We start from the raw sequence: 23,807 nt of genomic DNA on the forward strand, positions 1-23,807 counted from the left end.
GCTTCTTTAAGGTAGTTGAGTCTGGGCGGCCTGAGGCGAGCGTCCGATTCCTGAATCACCGCATGGAGAATGCTCCAGTGGCGCTGTCCAGGAATACGGAGTGTAAGGTGTGGAGCTTCAAGTAGAGTTCACTTTGTAGGCAGCCATAATGTTCACACTTCCATGGAGAGGTTGAGTCTGCTATTCCTCTCCAAAGGAGCATCCCTATTGTGTATGAGCTCATTTTACAGGTTATAGTTCACAACGTTTATACCTAAAGGGACCGGATTTGACCAGGAGGAGAAGCCATGATTCACTGCTAGATTCATTGACAAAGTTTTCAGTAATTTTTCTTTTAAACTTTTTCTCTGTTGATGGTAGTTGGCTTGCCCTCAAGACCTTGCATTGAGATACAATCTTATGCCTTTCAGAGCATGTAATATTACCTTTAATCTCATTGCTTCAATTCGCAATGGTGAATCTCTTCTCCTCACTTACTTGGAGGGAAAATGTGGAGCTGCCAATGCAGGTTAGCCACCTATTTAGGTTTTATAATCGTTGTCTCTTGCAGCCCTGTGAACTTAGTTCTGGATGCACATTAGAATCACCTGGCGACCTCTTAAAAATGTCCTTATACCCAATCCCCACCTGAAACCAGCAGAATCATATACTCCGAGGGTGGGGCCCAGGCATCAGTACTTTTTAAAAGGTCTACAGATAATGCTAAGTGTGGCCAGGACGAAAACCACAGTTTTAGCCTGGTAAGGAAAGTGACTGAAAAATTAAGAGAAAGCAGCACTAGAGAAGCCAGTTTCTACTGTGTCTTGCAATAAAAGGCATCAGGAAGTGAGGCTCATTGCACTGTCTTCCTGATGTAATTGCCTTGTAGACTTATGTTCTTCTCTGCGTCCCCACTGCTCTGACTATAGGCCACTTGAGTTAAAGACCATGTCTTTTTACCTCTGTGTACTGAGCTCTTAGTCCACAGTAGGTGTTCATCAAATAATATTGGAACAAATGAAAGAAACTTTGAAAGGTGGAGAAGTTTCTTAGAATTCAAAGCAGAATTGGCCCCGGCCTTTAGAAGCTGAACTTCAGAATTCTGGCTCAGTTCTTAGGTCTGACACTGCTGTTGGCCTCAGCTTCCTGGACACTTCTCTCTCTGAGCCCCTCTTGATAGTTGGGGAAAGCCCTGGTGAGTTGGGGCATGGCCCTGAGGGTCTGCCTTACCTGACTTACTTGCTTCTCTTTTGTTTGTAGCCCAGTGCCTGTGAGCAGGTGTCATGGTTCCCAGAATGTACCACTGAAATTCCTGACACTCAGGAAATGAGCGATTGGATGGTTGTGGGGAAGGTAGGAGTTCAGGAAAATGTACTCTGAATTCTTGACACTTCTGATATTTCTCCTCCTCAAATCAGGTGTGTGTATCTGTATACTCACAGTATTAGAAAAGTGTGAATCTAAGCTTTCTGGCAGGAATAAAGCTGCATCAAGAGGGTATCAAGAGCTTCACGGATATGCCCCTGGGAGATGTGGCATGCGGGGCTTTTTTCCTCCTAGTCATTTACCTTGCAAGGCAGCACAAAATGCGTAACTTCTGTCTTCCTCTTGGATGCTTTTTAGAGTAGCTTATTGTACACCTGTGTATATTCTGGTCACTACTGGGCACTGTTCCAGGAAGATAAAAAAAGACTACTCATGTCCTCAGAAAGGAATGAGGGAGTTGTTACAAAAGGAATTTGTGTGTTCTCTTTCTGGAAAATTGTAAGAATTAAGTATACAGTTTTACCAGATCAGCATGTTCCAGAGAGCAGTTCTCAAAGTATAGGGACTTGAGGGATCTCCATGACCCTTTCAGAGGGTCTACAAGGTCATTTATTTTCATAATTCTGAAAAGTTATTTGCCTTTTTCATTCTCTCTCTCTTGCAAGTGTCCTGAGAAGTCTTCCAGAAGCTATGACATGTGATAGCATGTGTTGAATGCGCATGTGGGCGGGAGACTCTCCCTGTCTCGTGTAAGCTGGGTGCTGAGAGCTTTGCAAACATGGAGAGCAGTGCCCACTCTTCTCAATCATTTTTTTTCTGGAATACAATTTTCTTACACGTTTATTTATATTAATACAACATTTTAAACTGAACTAGTAAATATTTAAACATCTCGGTTTTAACTTCTAATAATAAGGTATATAAATACACACACACACATATACACATCTATCTCCCACAGAAACAAAAGCTGTTGAGGATCCTCAGTGATCTTAAAGAGTGTAAAACCTGAGAATACCGAGTTTGGTACCACTGGTTTAGAGGCATTCTCACTCGTACTTGACACTGAACTCAACATCCCCATGAGGCTCCCACACCCTTGTTTTCTGTGAGCCTGCCAAGTTGGTGCCTGAGGTCCTGCCTTCATACTCACCAAGGAGCAAGAGGCTTCCTGGCTAAAGGACAGCCTCTGTCATTTTGGGTGTTCCCAAGCATCCCCCTTCCTTCTGCCCCCGCGCTCTAGGGACAGACAGCTTGGGTGTCTCCTCCCTGTTTGCTTTTCTCAGCCTTGGCATTCACGAGTCTTGTATCCATATGGTGCTTTCATGGGAGCCCCCAGGGGGCTCCTTCTCGCAGCCCCGTCTGGAGCCAAGCCAGAGGGATTTAGGCTTTTCTCTTTCCGACTCCTCGGGGTTGATGTTCTCTGGCAGGGACTCAAGCCCCCTTTTGCTCTGCTCACTCAGAACCCTAGTTTCCCCCCAAATGCAGACACATGTGGTCACTGTGGATTGTTTTCTTCTCCCTGTAGAGAAAGATGATTATTGAAGATGAAACAGAGTTTTGTGGGGAAGGCCTGCTTCGCAGTGTGTTGAAGTGTAAGGTAAGTCCTCGTGGCTAGAGCTGGCGCTAAAGATTTTGTGTGAGGGGTTGTGCTGGGCTTTTCTTGTTCTTTTGAGTTGGTTTTGGGGAACCTGAAATTTAGCTAATTTTTCTTGGTGTTTCCCTTGCCCTGCAGTGTTGTTCTGTCTCTGTGGTCAGTAGCCAGGAAGGGAACCACTTAATTTCAGTGGGTGGGTTCATCGTAATCCTGAGGAGGGGCTGGCATAGTGGAAGATTTGGAATCATTCTTCAGTATCAGAGCTGAATTCAAATCCTAGTTTTGCAGCTTTTTTTTTTTTCTTTGCTGAGTGACCTTGGACCATTTGCTTTAGCTTCTCTGAGTTTGAGTTTCCTTATCTTTAAATTGGGAAGAAAAAAATACTCAGTGTTAGAGTTAAAAGAGATAGTTGGTGTTACTCTCCCCTTGATGTCTTCTGACCTGACCTGACTTTGGTCAGGAGGTGCATTGCCTGGGGCAGGGTGAGCCAAGGAAACTGAGGAGAAAATGAGTTGGAGGAGAAGCAAGGCCTGAGACGAGCCTCACAGAGCTTATTTTTCTGGCAGGTAGAGTGTTGGAAATATCCTCAGGTAAAGTGAGGCTTTCTTTTTCCAGAGAGAATTAGCAGAAAGAGAAGGGTTCCCTGCTGGGAGGTAGGTGCCCTCAGAAAAGCCTGATCTTGGTTTGCCGGCCCTCTTTCTGGGTACACCCTTCATAGCAAAACTCTGGTCCCTGCTGAGTTGCTGCTGGAGTGGAGAAGCAGGCTTGCAGCAAGGTTTAGCAGTGCCAGGAGGATTAATACCACAAGCACGTGGCAGGCACGTGCTTGCTTCCCTTTTATTTTGTACCATTTTATAAGTGAGGTAGTTGAGAGGCAGAGTGATCGAGCCGCCTGTCTGGGGTCACACATCTGGTCGTTTCAGAGCTGGGTTGCAGCAGAGGCCTAGCTTTTCAGAGGGCTGTGAATCCGGCTCCTCAAGCTCCATCCCGAGGGTGATGCTCACCCTGTGGTTCTGATTCTTTCCGGGCAGAGTGTGTTTGATGTCCTGGATGGGGAGGAGATGCGGCGAGCTCGGACTCGGGCCAATCCCTACGAGATGATCCGAGGAGTCTTCTTCCTCAACAGGTTTGCTGGCATTTCCCTTCCCTCCCCTCCTCCGATGTGCACTGGTCGATGTTTCCATTTGAGCCTCAGCTCTCCCATCTGTCTGGTACTGAGGTATGCTTTTCTGTCTTGCTTTGTTTCAGGGCAGCAATGAAGATGGCTAACATGGATTTTGTGTTCGATCGCATGTTTACAAATCCAAGGGACTCTTATGGGGTGAGAACAAGATTTTGCTTCTGAATTCATAGTGCTAAATAGGCTTCAGCTTCAGTGGCTCAGAAATTGCCATTTGTACAATTCTAGGAGAGTATTCCTGCTGGGTGATGGAGATGCATTTTGTGATGAGATATATTTTGTTTTGAGCTCTTTAGCTAGGGTTCCACAGTGCTTCCTGTGGTCCCAGGAGTGCCCTAGTAAGCAGTTATCTCTAGGGCTTCAGGCCCGGAGTCCCAGCTCCTGCCTCTGTAGATCCTGCTCTTCACTCCGGGTAGAGGAGCACAGGGCTTGCAGCAGTGGAGGAGGGGCATTCCTGACCAGACCAGCAGGTGTAGCCTCCATAGGCCAAGGGGGCAGGGAGGTGAGGGCATGAGTGAGTGCATCGGCCTCCCTGCTGCACTGATTAAACGTGTATTTGTCCAGCCCCTACGTTGTGCCAGGCACAGTGCTAGGCACCAGGAATACATAGATGTGATCCCTTTCCCCGTGGTGCTTAGGGTCTGGACATTCTGGGGGGCTTGAGAGGTCGGGTGTGTGTAGAGCCTCTCCATGCTTGTCGACGTGTAGAGGCCAGTTGCCACCAGGGAGCTTGAGCCTGCCTCTTACAGGAGTCTGAGTGCAGTCAGCCCTCTGTGTCTGTTGACTCTGCGATGCAGAGGGCCGGCTGTACACCACCACTTTACGTAAAGGACTCAAGCATCTGCAGATTCTGGTGGCTGTGGGGGGGACCTGAAACCAATGCCCTGTCAATACTGAGGGATGACTGTGAGCAGTCCTTACAGTGAGTTAATGTTCCAGGTTGAAACTTGTGACATCATCTGATTTGGTTGCTGCTGTTCCTGGTATGAGGGGGCAGTACTCTGGGAAATGTCTGAGTTTTGAATGAATTGTGGGCATCTGGGTTCTTTCACGCGTCTGTTTACAATCAGGATCATGTCTGAAGGTCTGTGCTCATGGTCGGGGGCAGGTAGGAAGTGCAGCACTTAGTCACAGGTGGTGTCACTCAGGTTCATACCTCCTTTGGATCTCAGCTACCTCATCTCTGAAATTAGCCCTACTAACCTGCCAGAGAACCAGGGTAGGACCAAGAGACTCTTAAGGTTTGTTCCAGCTCTAAAATCTGTGACTTCAAATGTGGCCACTTTCCCTTTCTGCTTCTCTGGACAAGCTTCATGTGGAATCCTAATTACAGGTGGTGGATCGGAATGATTTTCTACTTTACTACTCTCATTTTTCTGAACACAGACCCTCCATATGATAGAGAAAGAAAAAAGGAAATTTCATTCCAGCTTTCCCTTCAGAGTTTCAAAGCATTTTCACCCTGTCCTAGAAGGTTAGTCTCTGACAGTGAAGGGGTCAGGAGCCGGCTGTTCCCAGTCCAGTTTCTGCCTCATTCAGCCTCCTCCTGCTAGGCCCCCGATTATCCACTGCTTAAAGAAATTTGTTTTCCAAGTTCTTCACTGCTCCAGCCTCACCTGCCTGGTTGTCTCCTCTATGCTGGCAGAAGGGCAGGTGGACCCCTCCAGTCTGTAGTTATTTCTCTCTCCCAGGTCTCCCTCCCACCTTACAGTACCAGCAAGCTGTACAAAACGGCTCTTGGAATTAGCATCTTGAGAAAATTACATTGATACAATGTTGATTTAATTTTCTGAGCTCCCAATGATTTCCCTTAAACCCCTGCCTGGCAGAGGAACTCTGTCAGGTTGATGGGAAATCACAGCGTCATTTTGGGCTTTTGAATGTAAACGCCTCCAGCAGCTGGGATCTGGTTATTGTCTTTTGCTGTCAGGAAAATGAGGTAGGCATCAGGGTCGTACCATTCAGGTGGAGGGTGGAGATGTTACATAGGAAAAGGTGGCTGTGTTTGTGATGCTTCAGGCAGCTTCTTGACTTGCATTGATTGATAGTGGCCATGGAGAATTGCCCTTCCAGAGAAGTTCTTCTATACTCCACTATAAAAGTGATTTCTTTTCAGCTCCTAGTGTTTGCTTCTGTCTGTTCACCCCTGTTTCCTCCCAAGGACTGGAGTGACAGCCAAGCCCAGCAGGCTTGTTGTGTTTAGAGCAGTCCCAGCAGACGTGGGAGTGGCAGAAGCCCCAGGCACACGCCCAGGTTTGTTAGAGCCTCAGTGGCTCTTGGATCAGGGAAATCAGAGTAAGAGTGCAGACTACGTGAAGCCTAGCGAAGTGTGAGGAGGTTGGAGATGGGAAGCTGGAGGGAGGCTCTTTGAGGTTTTTCAGCATGTTTCTGCTTCTACAGGTTGTGGTAAAAGGAGAAAAGAGGCTAGGGAAATAAAGAGATCATAAACAAGAATTGGAAGGGGCCAGGAAGAGAAGGGCGTTTAGATTCTTTGGGTATATGGAAGCGTATTATATATAAACGTTACGTGAGGGACTTGTGTGCCTGCAGTTATCGTTGTGGTAAGAAAGCATTGGCTATGAAGCGTAACAGGATACAAAAGCTGAATGTAGATCTTGAAGTCTCAGCGCTGTCTTAGAAGAAATTAGACAGCACTTACAAACTCCCTGCTGCCTGTGGAGCACTGCGCCAGAGAGAGAAAGGGAGGGGAGGGGCAAGGGCCTGACTCTCAGGGAGCTGGCTGATCGAGTTGAACTTCGTGTCATCTTAACGTTTGTTCAGTATTGTACAGTTTTTAAGGGTCTTTGACATAAGGTACTTTGTTTAATCCTACAATAGCCTTAAGAAATAACCTACATTAGTTCCCGTTTGTCATTGAGGAAGCTCAAGCTTAAAGACATAAATCGTGTTCTTGCTTTTGACTGCACAGTCAGTGGCAGAGGTGAGAACCCTGGCCATCCTTTCTGTGAAAGGACCACTGGCCGTGGCCTGCTAGGGTGACACGTCCTGAAATTACAGAACAGATCATATTTATGCCGTCTTTTTGGAGGTGAGACGCTTTCATTGATTCATTCTCCTTTCTTCTCACAGTCTTCTTTGGGCCAGCCTCTCACCTGGAGAAGCTGGCGCCCGGGGCTAGGGCTTGACCTGTGAGGAGAAACAGTGTCTTCACTCTTTGCAGTGTGTGCAGGCCTTAAACTTGTGACTCCTGCCTCACTAGCGCTTTGCAGCCTGGGAAGTGCTGCATAATATTCTTGGCGTATGCCATTAGGTCTTTTTTAGTGTGCAAATGAATACAATAAGAAAATATGAATAATTGATGGCTCAGGAACAAAGAATGTTAGGGTGATGGAGCAGAGGGAGGGGAGAAGGAGCTGATACGCCCAGCACACTGAGTGGGCTTGTCACAGGGCGATGGAGTGTATTTTTAGCTACAGGCCCTTTCTCCAGAGACTTTTTCCACTGTTGTGATCAAGCTAGATAAACCACCACCAGATGCAAAGCCCTTGTCACCTCAAAAGTGACTGGACTGTGAGCATTAGTATTTCCATTTCTTTCCTATAACTGTTTCCCCTGAAGCCTTCTGATCTTTATCTGGCAGTTAGAGAGCTCTGGACAAGCACCCAGCCGTGCCAGACTTTGAGGGAGAGAAGGCTGAGCTGTCTTAGCCCTTCCTGCTGGATGTTCATCAGGGACCCCTGCGGTCACTCCTCTGAAGCTCAGCTTCTTGTCACCAGTGCAGATGGCACGTCTCTGCCGTGGAGGCTTGAGACAAGTGGAATTCACCCTTGAGGGCCCAGGTGTGTAGAAGAGAAGTGTAAACACAATCTAGATCTGCATTCAGCATACATTAAATTTAATTAATTAATTTGGCCAAGCTGTGCAGCTTGTGAGATCCCAGTTCCTTGACCAGGGATGGAACCTGGGCCACAGCAGTGAAAGCGTAGTATCCTAACCACTAGGCCACCAGGGAATGCCCAGCATTTTATATTAAGAATTTAAAGCCACTTAACTGGCCGAAACTAATCATCAGATACAAATGATGATAGTGTAATTCAGTTGTTCTTTAGGTGGGTGGATGCTCTGATGGCTGCCTAGGTCAGTGTCTCCTGTTTTCTCAATCTTATCAGCTTCCAGCTCTGCCCTGTGCAGGCCCTGGTCAGCAGAGGGGCAAAGGTAGGAGCAGGGGTGTGCAAAAAAGGAGGACACACAGGGCACTGTGGGGTCTTGGATGGAGTCGTGGAACAGAACAAGGGGTCTGGTGAGATCTGAAGCAAATCTGGGATGTAGTTCGTAGAAATGTACCCGTGCATGTCAGTTCCTTAATTTTTACAGCTGACCATGTAAGATGTTACTAAAACTGGGTGAAGGATATGTGCAAACTTTGTCCTCGCAACTTAGCTGTACATCTAAAATTATTCCATGGTAAAAACTTAATTGGAGGGGAAAAAAAAGATAGTGGCTAGGAGGAGAGGAAGAAGGGACGCAGAAACTGCTGTTTGGAAGATGAGGCCCTGAGCTGGGAGGAAGTGATGTGAGAGCCCCTCAGACTCTGGTTGGACGGGAAGCCTGTGTCTCCTGCTCAGGCTGACGGGATGCTGACTAAGCGGTGCTGCAGACTGAACAGGTCGATTTGTGTCTTGGCGTTTCTCTTTCCCTGTCTGTCATGTGGGGGGCTAGAACATCTACTCCGCTCGTTGGGACTCTTGTAAGGCAGGATGCGGTGGGGAAAAGATGCTCAGAAAACATGCACGCTTGGGTGCCCATTAGGGTGTTTTTAAGGAGTCTGAGCTGGGCATGGTGGTGTGAAAGGCATCAGGGGTGTTTTGAGGTGTGGATGGGTGACTCTGAAGGCAGTGGTCTCAGAGGACATGTTTCCTGGTGGTTGTGGCTCTGGCAGGAACTCTGCACTGTGCTTGCTGAAAGGCTTGTTTTACTCCCCTGCTTTCTCTTTCCTGCTCCCCACTGAGGCATTTTCCCCTCTTCCTCCCCTGGCTTCCACTTGCCCCTGCAGAAGCCGCTGGTGAAGGACCGGGAAGCGGAGCTTCTGTACTTTGCTGACGTCTGTGCGGGCCCGGGTGGCTTCTCGGAGTACGTGCTGTGGAGGAAGAGGTGGCACGCCAAGGGCTTCGGGCTGACTCTCAAGGGCCCTCACGACTTCAAGCTGGAGGATTTCTACTCTGCCTCCAGCGAGCTCTTCGAGCCCTACTACGGTAGGGACACGGAGGAGGCCCCAGGGACCGAGAGGGACGAGTCTTACGTGTTTTCTGTCCCGGGGCTCTCAGTCCGGGGCTCCCAGCCCACGTCATGAGGTCTTGGTCTCCCCTTGCCTGTGCCTTTTACCCCAGGCCTGTGGGATCCAGGTTAAACCCTCCAGTAGGCAAACTCGCAGCAGATCCATGCTAATTTCTCCTTCCTTCTCTTGTGGTGACAGGAGATAATAAAACCGTTCGATCTCTAGCTGAGAACTGGCAGGGTTATTAACAAATACAAACCCACACCCATCCCCAGCCCTGTATGCCAGATGGTCAGCAACCCCCTAGCAGTTCCCTCCACTCTGTCTTGCTTCTTGTGATTTGGCAGGAAATCCCAAGTCCTTTGTTAACAGAACTTATTAAGAAATTGATATTGCTTCCTAAATGTAGGTGCTTTAAACACGTTTGATCTTGAACATGAAGACCTTCTCTTTCAGTTGATGGCTCACGGCTGGTTGACTCCGCCTGAGCTCTCCTCTACTGTAGCAGGGCCCTGTTTCTGCCTCCTGGCCCATCACTGCAGGGCAGCCTTGTGTGACGGGTCCTGAGCTGCTCCTCACAGAGGCTCTTCTCCTGGGCCTTGAGGCCTGCCTGGTACCTGTGTTCACAGCCCTGGCGAGGTTGTGTCCCGGTGCCAGGGATGCACAGGGCAGACGAGCTAAGTGTGAACCTTGTGTCCTGTCAGGTGAGGGTGGGATCGATGGAGACGGAGACATTACCCGCCCGGAGAACATCAATGCTTTTCGGAATTTCGTCCTGGATAACACCGATCACAAGGGTGTCCACTTTCTGATGGCTGACGGGGTAGGTGACCTGCTCTTCGTGGGGTGATGACGTATGTTTTTATTCTTTTTGTACATCTTTTCAGTTTGTAACTTTGTCAAGGCTGTGCTATTACAGGCATCTTTGCTTGGGGCAGGTGGATCTTCCCAACTCACTTCCTCAATGGGCCTCGGGTGAGGGTGGAGGCCTGGTGAGGGGGCACCGTGACTAAGATGGACTCAGCAGAGCCAACGGGAAGGACGTTTCCATCATTTGTCACCCGGGTGCTGCTCTCGGAGAGGCTGTCTGTACACGACCACTCCTAAGCCTCGGGAGCAGCTGATAGGTGACCACGTAACCAAATGCAGCTGCTCCATATTAAGACTCCATATTAAGACTCTGCAAGAGGCTCTGTCAGTGGCTGGGCTGAAGAAGATACTCAGGTTGTCCATTTCTTGGGCAGTTACCTGAGGCGTAGAGGCAGCCCCTACAGCTTTCTCCCTTAGTAATCTGATGCTGCCAGTAGTCTTCTCTGGACTACCAGAAAAGTTGTGAGTCACAGCTTAGTGTGGAGAAAGGTCAGAGAACGCGGCAGTTGCTCCAGGGTCACGTGGCCAGAGTTGCAAGAAGCTTCTGGATCCCCCTGGGCAACCTCATAAGCAGTAGCTGTGTGGAGAGGTGAAGAAATGTTTAGGATGTCAGCACAGGAGCCGAGCATGCCCTCAGCCCCCAAAGATTGGTGCCTAGCAAGGGACAAGAGATAGGCTTGGGTGGAGGGAGGGGCCACTTCCGCTGAGCCTGTCGGAGTCTGATACGCTTGGGAGGCAGCCGGGCAGGGCATCAGCTCGAGTGGCAAACTCAAGGATTGTCCCTCTGACTTAGGCAACATAGACTGGTGATCCATGTGGGATTTTTTGTGTGTGTGTTTTTTTCCCCCTCTCCCTGTAAACAGCTGTGCATTTTAAGAAGCATCTGTAAATCTGGAAGACATTACCGAACATTTTTACTTCTGGAGACCAGCCTCTTTGTGTCTCTTAATTATTGTGATAAAAATCACATAACATAAAATTTACTGTTGTAGCCATTTTTAAGTTTACAGTTCAGTTATGTTAATTATAATCATGCTTTCATGAAACAGATCTCCAAAACTTTTTACATTTTGCAAAATTGAAATTCTATGCCCATTAAACAATAACTCGCCTCTCTTCCCGTCACAGCCCCTGGCGTCCCTCACTCCCCTGTGAGCCTGGCTCTCTGCTCCTTGCTGGGATCTCACAGGGAGGGAGACCACTCCAAGAACAGCAACATACATTCTTCATACAAACAGCCTGCCCAGAGACTCTGCCAGCTGGAGGAAGAGGCTCCATGGTCCTGGGACAGGAGGGGGGGTTTTGTGAGTAAATCTGTGGTCAGCAGAGAAAGAAAGATTCTTGTGACTCTCAGAGTCAGGCAGACTTTCTCCTGTCACCAGACTGGGGCCTGTTCAGTGCAGCCCAGGACTGAGGGAGCCCACACAGATTTAGCCACACGTGCTCCCTGGGTCTCACTGGACTCACCAGGGCATTCAGTTTCCTGTCTTGTAGTTGGCTTGAGACCAGCGTATTTTGCCTCTGTTCTGCCGTATCCTTCCCTTGGATTCCAGCATGAGTTTTTAAATTTTCTGGACCATCTCCTTGGAGGAGCAGATCCCCAGGAGCGATAGAGCAGGAAAACAGCACTGGCTCAGTAGGCAGGCCTGGGTCCCAGGTGCTGTCTTTACCACAGGGAGCCATACAACCACGCCGGAGAATCTAAACACCAGACTGTATCTGTGTCGGTCAGTTGGTGGAGATCAATGGAAACACCTGTAGAGGTCTCAGGGAAGGTGCGGTGGGAGCACTCTCTGCAGTCCTCATCACTTCTCTTTTCTGCTCTGCTCCTTGTGCTCTCGTTGCAGGGCTTCTCAGTGGAGGGGCAGGAGAACCTGCAGGAGATCCTCAGCAAACAGCTGCTGCTCTGTCAGTTCCTCATGGCGCTGTCTGTTGTCCGGACAGGTGACACTCCTCTGCCGTCTCCCCACCCAGACCCACCAGAGGCCCTGTTGTACAAGAACATGTATTGGGGTTGGCTTGAAAGTTAACTCATGGTCTGCTTGTATGAGATGACACATGGCGGAATGAGGGATTTAGGGGGGGAAGGTGCTATGGAATCCCCAAAGTCCCCTCTACAACTCTTTCCCTTCTGTGGCCTGTGACTTTTAATGGGCCCAGGTATCTGGGCCCTGACTTTGTCATAGTCCCTGAGATGACCCAACCCATTTCCTGGAGTGGAAGCTGCTGACTGTCGTTGGTGTTTTCCCTTAACCTAGGAGGCCACTTCATCTGTAAAACCTTCGACCTCTTCACACCATTCAGCGTGGGGCTCATCTACCTGCTGTACTGCTGCTTTGAACGAGTCTGTCTCTTTAAGCCGATTACCAGCCGTCCTGCCAACTCAGAGAGGTGAGGCTTTCCTCTCCCTTTGAATCAGACTAGTTGGCTAAATGTCAGAACAAGAAAACCTGGTGCATCTCTGGCATGAGCACTCAAGCTGCATTAAAAAACCCTGATTTAAAAAAAGTGACTGGAGCCAAGAGGATTTGGATTTTCTTGTTCAGCCTCTGCCTCCTCCACCAACCTTGTTCACCACACTTTTGTGGGCGATCCTTGGCTTGGCCCAGGAGGGTGAAGGAGACCAAGGAAGGGTTACCTGAAGGACAATTGGGCCACTAACCAGAGTCCCTGTTTGCATCCCAGATGGGACACAGTGCCCATGCATCTTGTGAGAGAAGATGCAGCCAATCCGAATTTCTAGGTGGCTTGTTCAAAACACAGATTTCTGGGCCCCATCCCTGGAGAGTCTGATTGCCTTTAACTTAGCAGACTTCCCCAGCTGATGGTGATTCAGCCAGCCTGGCACAGGGTAATTGGAAACCACTGCCGTAGAGAGTAGAAACACAGCCCAACATGAGAAGGGTTTGAGGTGAACTTTGCAGCACTCTGTTCTCGGTGTGTAGACAGGGGTTTTGTGACTCAGCAGGTGGTTCGGGAAGGAGGAATTACGCCGGGGAAGCCCTTGCTCAGTGGAGTGACAGGGTCTCTCCTCTCAGGTATGTGGTGTGCAAGGGCCTGAAGGTGGGCATAGATGAAGTGCGGGATTACCTCTTCTCAGTCAACATTAAACTCAACCAGCTGCGGAACACTGATTCTGATGTCAACCTTGTGGTCCCCTTGGAGGTGATCAAGGGAGACCATGAATTTACTGACTACATGATACGGTCCAACGAGGGGTAAGCAGACCAATGTGTTTTTTCCTTCGTTTCTTTTTGTTGTTGTTGTTTGCTTGCATCCCTAGGGTATCAGGAAAGCCCTAGGGATGAAGAGAATGAAGGACTGAATGACTGGCTCTTGGTATCACTTTGTCCGTTTTGAAAAACTGGTAGCTGAGATTGGTCTGCTCGCTCCAGGGCTCCCTAGGACTTTGAGTACCTTGAGGACTTTCATCCTGCTCCCATGCCTTGTCACAGGGTGGCTGGTGGGAGCCTGGCTGGCACAGCCCTGCCCGTGGGAGCCTGAGTATGATAGTGAAGCTAGAGGGCAGACTTGTTTTGCGTCCTTGGAGGAAGGAATAATCTCCCTTTAATTGCTTGCATTTGTAGAAGACCATCATAGTTTACTGTCCCATGAAGTCCCTTAGTTGGAAGCAAGAGATGGCTGGAAAGCAAGTATATAACATGCTTTTGGAAGTTTCTGGTATCAAAACTTTTGCCAGACCATGAGTTACTCAAATAGGCCATCTGAATGCTGGTTTTGTTTTTGTTTTAACCTTCATTAATTGTTTTCCCCCTCCTTGTTAGTAGTGATAATTTAAAGTTGTGAGAGTTGGCTCAGTTTTCTAAGTGGGCAAACCTCATTGAACAGTTTTCTGAGGAAGCTTGGAGAGCTGTCTAGTAGCAATGAATCAATAGAAGTGCTTGCTTAGGGGGCCAAACATGTACTGGAAAGGTCATTTGTAAGTGGAATCCCAAGTCTCCCAGAGAAAGTTGAATGTATGGGTGGCCCTAGGGGAACATAGGAGGAGAGGAAGTCTTTATCCATCTTCTCTCAGTATTTTAATTTTCCATTCTGTGGTACTGCTACATAAACTCTCTCATCTTGATGTAAGAATCGGCACCAAGGCGGAGCCTGTACTAGGTTTCAGCGTGTTGTAGATGAGGAAGCAGGCCTGGGACTGAAAATCGGCAAAGCCAAAGCTGTGTCACATTTCTGGACTTCTTTTTGTTGAGCCATGCTGCAGTTTCATATGGGTGTGTGTGGATGCATCGCAGAACTGGTCTCAAAGCTCCCAGTTGCAGAGTGTTTAAGCAGCCTGGTAAATTGATTTGTGTCTGGTATATTGGGAATATTTTTCCCCAATCTGTGGTTTGCCTATTCATTGTCTTAATGATGTCTTTTGATAAGCAGAAGTTAAAAAATTTTTGAGTCCGTTTTTAAATTGTAAAATACACATAACAAAGTTTATCATTTTAACCTTTCTTAAAATGTGAAATTTAGTGGCCTTAAATATATTCACACTGTTCTGCAACCATACCACAATGCATTTCCAGAGCTTTTTAATCATCCAAAGCAGAAACTCTATACCTGTGAGATAACAACTCCTATTCCCCTTATCCCCAGCCATTGGTACCCTCTGTTATTTTCTCTCTGAATTTGCTTATTGCATGTGCCTCATATAAGTGCATTCATACAGTATTTGTTCTTTTGCCTCTGGCTGTTTCGCTTAGCATAATGCTTTTAAGATTCATCATGTTGTAGTATGTGTCAGGATTTCATTCCTTTTTTAGGGCTAAGTAATAATCCATTTTATGTGCATACTACATTTTGTTTATCCATTCAGCTGTTGATGGACATTTGGATTTTCCTCACGTTTTAGCTATGGAGAGTAACGCTGCTGTGAATGTTGGTGTGAAAAGTAACTGTGTCCCTCCTTTCACTTCATCCAGGTATACATCTGGAAGTGGGATTGCTGCACTGCTTTACATTCCGACCAGCAATGCATCAGGGTTCCAATTTCTCCACATCTTCACCAACACTTGTTATTGTTTGATTTTTTTTTCCCATAATAGCCATTCTAGTAGGTCTGAACTGGCTCTCATTGTAGTTTTGGTTTGCATTTCCCTAATGACTAATATGTTGAATATGTTTTCATATGCAAATTGGCTATTTGTATATCTTATTTGAAGAAATATATTCAAGTCCTTTGCCCATTTTTTTTTTTCCTTTTTTTTTTTATTAAATTTTAAAATCTTTAATTCTTACATGTGTTCCCAAACATGAAACCCCCTCCCACCTCCCTCCCCATAACATCTCTGTGGGTGATCCCCATGCACCAGCCCCAAGCATGCTGTATCCTGCGTCAGACATAGACTGGCGATTCAATTCTTACATGATAGTATACATTATAGAATGCCATTCTCCCAAATCATCCCGCCCTCTCCCTCTCTCTCTGAGTCCAAAAGTCCGTTATACACAGCTGTGTCTTTTTTCCTGTCTTGCATACAGGGTCGTCATTGCCATCTTTCTAAATTCCATATATATGTGTTAGTATACTGTATTGGTGTTTTTCTTTCTGGCTGACTTCACTCTGTATAATCGGCTCCAGTTTCATCCATCTCATCAGAACTGATTCAAATGAATTCTTTTTAACGGCTGAGTAATACTCCATTGTGTACATGTACCACAGCTTTCTTATCCATTCATCTGCTGATGGACATCTAGGTTGTTTCCATGTCCTGGCTATTATAAACAGTGCTGCGATGAACATTGGGGTACATGTGTCTCTTTCAATTCTGGTTTCCTCGGTGTGTATGCCCAGCAGTGGGATTGCTGGGTCATAAGGTAGTTCTATTTGCAATTTTTTAAGGAATCTCCACACTGTTCTCCATAGTGGCTGTACTAGTTTGCATTCCCACCAACAGTGTAGGAGGGTTCCCTTTTCTCCACACCCTCTCCAGCATTTATTGCTTGCAGATTTTTGGATCGCAGCCATTCTGACTGGTGTGAAGTGGTACCTCATTGTGGTTTTGATTTGCATTTCTCTGATAATGAGTGATGTTGAGCATCTTTTCATGTGTTTGTTAGCCATCCGTATGTCTTCTTTGGAGAAATGTCTATTTAGTTCTTTGGCCCATTTTTTGATTGGGTCGTTTATTTTTCTGGAATTGAGCTGCATAAGTTGCTTGTATATTTTTGAGATTAGTTGTTTGTCAGTTGCTTCATTTGCTATTATTTTCTCCCATTCAGAAGGCTGTCTTTTCACCTTGCGTATATTTTCCTTTGTTGTGCAGAAGCTTTTAATTTTAATTAGATCCCATTTGTTTATTTTTGCTTTTATTTCCAGAATTCTGGGAGGTGGATCATAGAGGATCCTGCTGTGATTTATGTCTGAGAGTGTTTTGCCTATATTCTCCTCTAGGAGTTTTATAGTTTCTGGTCTTACATTTAGATCTTTAATCCATTTTGAGTTTATTTTTGTGTGCGGTGTTAGAAAGTGATCTAGTTTCATTCTTTTACAAGTGGTTGACCAGTTTTCCCAGCACCACTTGTTAAAGAGATTGTCTTTACTCCATTGTATATTCTTGCCTCCTTTGTCAAAGATAAGGTGTCCATATGTGTGTGGATTTATCTCTGGGCTTTCTATTTTGTTCCATTGATCTATATGTCTGTCTTTGTGCCAGTACCATACTGTTTTGATGACTGTGGCTTTGTAGTAGAGCCTGAAGTCAGGCAAGTTGATTCCTCCAGTTCCATTCTTCTTTCTCAAGATTGCTTTGGCTATTCGAGGTTTTTTGTATTTCCATACAAATCTTGAAATTATTTGTTCTAGTTCTGTGAAAAATACGGCTGGTAGCTTGATAGGGATTGCGTTGAATTTGTAAATTGCTTTGGGTAGTATACTCATTTTCACTATATTGATTCTTCCAACCCATGAACATGGTATATTTCTCCATCTATTAGTGTCCTCTTTGATTTCTTTCATCAGTGTTTTATAGTTTTCTATATATAGGTCTTTAGTTTCTTTGGGTAGATATATTCCTAAGTATTTTATTCTTTTTGTTGCAATGGTGAATGGAATTGTTTCCTTAATTTCTTTTTCTACTTTCTCATTATTAGTGTATAGGAATGCAAGGGATTTCTGTGTGTTGATTTTATATCCTGCAACTTTACTATATTCATTGATGAGCTCTAGTAATTTTCTGGTGGAGTCTTTAGGGTTTTCCATGTAGAGGATCATGTCATCTGCAAACAGTGAGAGTTTTACTTCTTCTTTTCCAATTTGGATTCCTTTTATTTCTTTTTCTGCTCTGATTGCTGTGGCCAAAACTTCCAGAACTATGTTGAATAGTAGCGGTGAAAGTGGACACCCTTGTCTTGTTCCTGACTTTAGGGGAAATGCTTTCAATTTTTCACCATTAAGGATAATGTTTGCTGTGGGTTTGTCATATATAGCTTTTATTATGTTGAGGTATGTTCCTTCTATTCCTGCTTTCTGGAGAGTTTTTATCATAAATGGATGTTGAATTTTGTCAAAGGCCTTCTCTGCATCTATTGAGATAATCATATGGTTTTTATTTTTCAATTTGTTAATGTGGTGAATTACATTGATTGATTTGCGGATATTGAAGAATCCTTGCATCCCTGGGATAAAGCCCACTTGGTCATGGTGTATGATCTTTTTAATATGTTGTTGGATTCTGATTGCTAGAATTTTGTTGAGGATTTTTGCATCTATGTTCATCAGTGATATTGGCCTGTAGTTTTCTTTTTTTGTGACATCTTTGTCAGGTTTTGGTATTAGGGTGATGGTGGCCTCATAGAATGAGTTTGGAAGTTTGCCTTCCTCTGCAATTTTCTGGAAGAGTTTGAGTAGGATAGGTGTTAGCTCTTCTCGAAATTTTTGGTAGAATTCAGCTGTGAAGCCGTCTGGACCTGGGCTTTTGTTTGCTGGAAGATTTCTGATTACAGTTTCAATTTCCGTGCTGGTGATGAGTCTGTTAAGATTTTCTATTTCTTCCTGGTTCAGTTTTGGAAAATTGTACTTTTCTAAGAATTTGTCCATTTCTTCCACATTGTCCATTTTATTGGCATACAACTGCTGATAGTAGTCTCTTATGATCTTTTGTATTTCTGTGTTGTCTGTTGTGATCTCTCCATTTTCATTTCTAATTTTATTGATTTGATTTTTCTCTCTTTGCTTCTTGATGAGTCTGGCTAGTGGTTTGTCAATTTTATTTATCCTTTCAAAGAACCAGCTTTTGGCCTTGTTGATTTTTGCTATGGTCTCTTTTGTTTCTTTAGCATTTATTTCTGCCCTAATTTTTAAGATTTCTTTCCTTCTACTAACTCTGGGGTTCTCCAATTCTTCCTTTTCTAGTTGCTTTAGTTGTAGAGTTAGGTTATTTATTTGACTTTTTTCTTGTTTCTTGAGGTATGCCTGTATTGCTATGAACTTTCCTCTTAGCACTGCTTTTATAGTGTCCCACAGGTTTTGGGTTGTTGTGTTTTCATTTTCATTAGTTTCTATGCATATTTTGATTTCTTTTTTGATTTCTTCTGTGATTTGTTGGTTATTCAGAAGTGTGTTGTTCAACCTCCATATGTTGGAATTTTTAGTAGTTTTTCTCCTGTAATTGAGATCTAATCTTAATGCATTATGGTCAGAAAAGATGCTTGGAATGATTTCGATTTTTTTGAATTTATCAAGTTTAGATTTATGGCCCAGGATGTGATCTATCCTGGAGAAGGTTCCATGAGCACTTGAAAAAAAGGTGAAATTCATTGTTTTGGGGTGAAATGTCCTATAGATATCAATTAGGTCTAATTGATCTAATGTATCATTTAAAGTTTGCGTTTCTTTGTTAATTTTCTGTTTAGTTGATCTGTCCATAGGTGTGAGTGGGGTATTAAAGTCTCCCACTATTATTGTGTTATTGTTGATTTCCCCTTTCATACTTGTTAGCATTTGTCTTACATATTGCGGTGCTCCTATATTGGGTGCATATATATTTATAATTGTTATATCTTCTTCTTGGATTGATCCTTTGATCATTATGTAGTGGCCTTCTTTGTCTCTTTTCACAGCCTTTGTTTTAAAGTCTATTTTATCAGATATGAGTATTGCCACTCCTGCTTTCTTTTGGTCTCTATTTGCGTGGTATATCTTATTCCAGCCCTTCACTTTCAGTCTGTATGTGTCCCTTGTTTTGAGGTGGGTCTCTTGTAAGCAGCATATAGAGGGGTCTTGTTTTTGTATCCATTCGGCCAGTCTTTGCCTTTTGGTTGGGGCGTTCAACCCATTTACGTTTAAGGTAATTATTGATAAGTATGATCCCGTTACCATTTACTTTATTGTTTTGGGTTCGGGTTTATACACCCTTTTCGGTTTCCTGTCTAGAGAATATCCTTTAGAATTTGTTGGAGAGCTGGTTTGGTGGTGCTGAATTCTCTCAGCTTTTGCTTGTCTGTAAAGCTTTTGATTTCTCCTTCGTATTTGAATGAGATCCTTGCTGGGTACAGTAATCTGGGCTGTAGGTTATTGTCTTTCATCACTTTAAGTATGTCTTGCCATTCCCTCCTGGCCTGAAGAGTTTCTATTGAAAGATCAGCTGTTATCCTTATGGGAATCCCCTTGTGTGTTATTTGTTGTTTTTCCCTTGCTGCTTTTAATATTTGTTCTTTGTGTTTGACCTTTGTTAATTTAATTAATATGTGTCTTGGGGTGTTTTGCCTTGGGTTTATCCTGTTTGGAACTCTCTGTGTTTCTTGGACTTGGGTGATCAATTCCTTCCCCATTTTAGGGAAGTTTTCAACTATTATCTCCTCAAGGATTTTCTCATGATCTTTCTTTCTGTCTTCTTCTTCTGGGACTCCTATAATTCGAATGTTGGAGCGTTTCATATTGTCCTGGAGGTCTCTGAGATTGTCCTCGTTTCTTTTAATTCGTATTTCTTGTTTCCTCTCTGATTCATTTATTTCTACCATTCTATCTTCTGTTTCACTAATCCTATCTTCTGCCTCCGTTATTCTACTATTTGTTGCCTCCAGAGTGTTTCTGATCTCATTTATTGCATTATTCATTATATTTTGACTCTTTTTTATTTCTTCTAGGTCCTTGTTAAACCTTTCTTGCATCTTCTCAATCCTTGTCTCTAGGCTATTTATCTGTGATTCCATTTTGATTTCAAGATTTTGGATCATTTTCACTATCAATATTCGGAATTCCTTCTCAGGTAGATTCCCTACTTCTTCCTCTTTTGTTTGGTTTGGTGGGCAACTCTCCTGTTCCTTTACCTGCTGAGTATTCCTCTGTCTCTTCATCTTGGTTATATTGCTGCGTTTGGGGTGGTCTTTTTATATTCTGGTAATTTGTGGAGTTCTCTTTATTATGGAGCTTCCTCACTGTGGGTGGGGTTCTATCAGTGGCTTGTCAAGGTTTCCTGGTTAGGGAGGCTTGTGTTGGAGTTCTGGTGGGTGGAGCTGGGTTTCTTCTCTCTGGAGTGCAGTGGAGTGACCAGTGATGGGTTATGAGACGTCAAAGGTTTTGGAATAATTTTGAGCTGCCTGTATATTCAAGCTCAGGGGAGTGTTCCTGTGTTGCTGGAGAATTTGAGTGATATGTCTTGTTTTGGAACTTGTTGGCCCTTGGGTGGAGCTTGGTTTCAGTGTAAGTATGAAGGCATTTGATGAGCTCCTATTGCTTAATGTTCCCTGAATTCAAGAGTTCTCTAATGTTTTCAGGTTTTGTATTTAAGCCTCCTGCTTCTGGTCTTCAGTTTTTACAGTAGCCTCTAGATTTCTCCATCTATACAGCACTGATGATAAAACATCTAGGTTAAAGATGAAAAGTTTCTCCACATTGAGGGACACTCAGAGAGGTTCACTGAGTTACAAGGAGAAGAGAAGATGGAGGGGGTAGTTAGAGGTAACTGGAATGAGATGCGGTGAGATCAAAAGAGGAGAGAGCAAGCTAGGCAGTAGTCACTTCCTTATGTGCGCTCTATAGTCTGGCCCGCTCAGGTATTTACGGAGTTATACAGGGAAGAGGAGAGGGAGGAAGTAGACAGAGGTGACCAGGAGGATAAGAGAGAGGAATGAGAAGGAGAGAGACAAATCCTGCCAGTAACCAGTTCCTTAGGTGTTCTCCACTGTCTGGAACACACAGAGATTCACAGAGTTGGATAGAGAAGAGATGGGGGAGAAAAGAGACAGAGGCCGCCTGGTGGAGAAAAAGGAGAGTCCATAGGAGAAGAGAGTGGTCAAGCCAGTAATCTCGCTCTCAGGTAAACTTGGGTAGTGAAGTTTGGGTTTTTAAATGAACATAATTGACAACAAAAACCTAAGAGCAAAGGTTAAAAATCTAGAGTAGAGGTTGGATTTTCAAAAATACAATATTAAAGAAAAGAAGCAGAAGGAAAAAGCAGGAAAGAAAGAAAGAAAAAAAACCAAGAATTATTAAAAAAAAACAAGCAAACAAAAAAAAACAAAACAAACAAACAAAAAAAACCCCACCAACAACCATCCAAAGGCTATATATGGTGTTTGCCTTAAAAAAAAAAAAAAAAGTCTTTTTTTTAAAAAATAGTAATAATAGGTTATAGTAATAAAAATTAGAGGAGAAATAGAAGACTTAACAATTAAAAAAAAAAGTTAGAAAAAAAAGAGAAAAAAAAAAAAAGGAGTGATTTTTAAAATAGTAAAAATATATCTGGCTCTTCTCTGATGTTTTGGGCCGTGTGGGATCACTTCCAAGGTGGTTCCCTCTGTTTAACTTCTTCCGTTTGCTGGTTTTTCAGGCTCACTAGTTCAGTCGCGCTGTTTTTGAAGACAATGGTCTGCTTTTCTGGTTGCCTGCTGTCCTCTGCCAGCCTACAGAGGTTGTTTTGTGGAGTTTGCTCAGCGTTGAAATGTTCTTTTGAGGAATTTGTGAGGGAGAAAGTGGTCTTCCCGTCCTATTCCTCCGCCATCTTTATGCTCCTCTCCATTTTTTTTTAAATTTTATTTTTCATTGAAGTATAATTGACTTACAGTATCATATTAGTTTTTGGTATACAGCATAATGATTTGATTTTTTAAAAATTATGTATTTTTGGCTGTGCTGGGTCTTCATTGCTACACATGGGCTTTCCTCTAATTGCAGCAAGCAGAGGCTAACTGGGGTGCTAGGCCTCTAGTTGCGGTGGCTTCGCTAGTTGTGGAGCACAGGCTCTAGGACTCTCAGGCAGCAGTTGTGGCCCACAGGCTTAGTTGCCCCAAGGCATGTGGAATCTTCCAGGCCAGGGATTGAGCCCTTGTGCCCTGCATTGGCAGTTGGATTCTTAACCACTGGACTACCAGAAAGTCCGATTTGATATTTTTATACATTAGAAAATGTTCACCAAAGTCTGATTACCATCTGTCACCATAAAAAGTTATTAAGATATTATTAACTTTATTCCCTGTACTATACATTACATCCTGGTGACTGACTTATTTTATAACTTGAGGTCTGTACCTCTTAATCTCTCATTTCACTCATACTCCCCATTCCCCTTCCTCTGGCAAACCACCAGTTAGTTCTCTGTATTCAAGAATCTGTTTCTTTTGTTAATGTTTGTTCATTTGTTTTGTTTTTAGATTCCACATATAAGTGAAGTTGTATAGTATTTATCTTTCTCTGACTTACTTTACTTAGCATAATACTGTCTAGGTCCATTCATGTTGTTGTAAATGGCAAGATTTCATTTCTTTTTTATAGCTCAGTAATATTCCTTTGTGTATATATACCATATCTTCTTTAATTATCTATTGATGGACACTTAGATTGCTTCCATATATTGGCTATTGTAAATAATACTGAAGTGAACACTGGGATGCGTATATCTTATTTTTGTCAGAAGAATAGCCAAAAATGGAATTGCTAGGTCATATGGTAATTCTGGCTTCCCTGGTATACTGCTCAGCTGGTAAAGAATCCGCCTGCAATGCGGGAGACCCCGTTTGACTCCTGAATTGGGAAGATCCCCTGGAGAAGGGATAGGCTGGTCACCCACCCCAGCATTCTTTGGCTTCCCTCGTGGCTCAAACTGTAAAGAATCCACCTGCAATGCGGGAGACCTGGATTCAGTCCCTGGGTGGGGAAGATCCCCTGGAGGAGGGCCTGGCAACCCACTCCAGGATTCTTGCCTGGAGAATCCCCATGGACAGAGGAGCCTGGTGGGCTATAGTCCATAGGATTGCGAAGTCAGACATGATGACTGAAGTGACTAAGTACAACACAGCACATGGTAGTTCTGCTTTTAATTTTTTGAGGACCCTTCATACTGTTTTCCATGGTAGCTGTACCAGTTTGCATCCCTACCAACACTGCATGAGAGTTCCTTTTTCTCCATATCCTTGCCAACAGTTATTTGTTGTCTTTTCGAGATGGCTGGATGGCATTACCCACTTGATAGACATGAGTCTGAGTGAACTCCGGGAGTTGGTGATGGACAGGGAGGCCTGGCGTGCTGCGATTCATGGGGTCGCAAAGAGTTGGACATGACTGAGCGACTGAACTGAACTGATTCTGACAGGGGGAGGTGATATTGTGGTTTTGATTTGCATTTTCCTGATTAGATTAGTGATGTTGAACATCTTTTCATGTGTTTATTGACCATCTGTATGTCTTCCACAGAAAAATATTTAAATCCTCTGCCTATTCTTTAATCCGTTTT

The 23,807-nt window shown here is 44.4% G+C and overlaps 1 protein-coding gene across 3 annotated transcripts in view; it reads left to right on the top strand.

Moving 5' to 3' along the window:
• Positions 1-23,807, top strand: part of CMTR1 (cap methyltransferase 1) — a 59,803-nt gene that overhangs the window by 16,302 nt on the left and 19,694 nt on the right. For 2 of the 3 annotated variants that reach the window (XM_068961096.1, XM_068961097.1), the window contains exons 5-13: positions 1,240-1,332; positions 2,774-2,845; positions 3,874-3,968; positions 4,091-4,163; positions 9,037-9,235; positions 9,963-10,081; positions 11,976-12,072; positions 12,387-12,519; positions 13,167-13,346. In XM_068961096.1, coding sequence (XP_068817197.1) covers positions 1,240-1,332; positions 2,774-2,845; positions 3,874-3,968; positions 4,091-4,163; positions 9,037-9,235; positions 9,963-10,081; positions 11,976-12,072; positions 12,387-12,519; positions 13,167-13,346 — 1,061 coding nt within the window. The remainder of the gene's footprint in view (positions 1-1,239; positions 1,333-2,773; positions 2,846-3,873; positions 3,969-4,090; positions 4,164-9,036; positions 9,236-9,962; positions 10,082-11,975; positions 12,073-12,386; positions 12,520-13,166; positions 13,347-23,807) is intronic. The other variant, XM_068961098.1, reaches the window with a different exon arrangement.

Source organism: Capricornis sumatraensis, chromosome 22 (genome assembly GCF_032405125.1).
Source record: "Capricornis sumatraensis isolate serow.1 chromosome 22, serow.2, whole genome shotgun sequence".
NCBI classification, from domain to species: domain Eukaryota; kingdom Metazoa; phylum Chordata; class Mammalia; order Artiodactyla; family Bovidae; genus Capricornis; species Capricornis sumatraensis.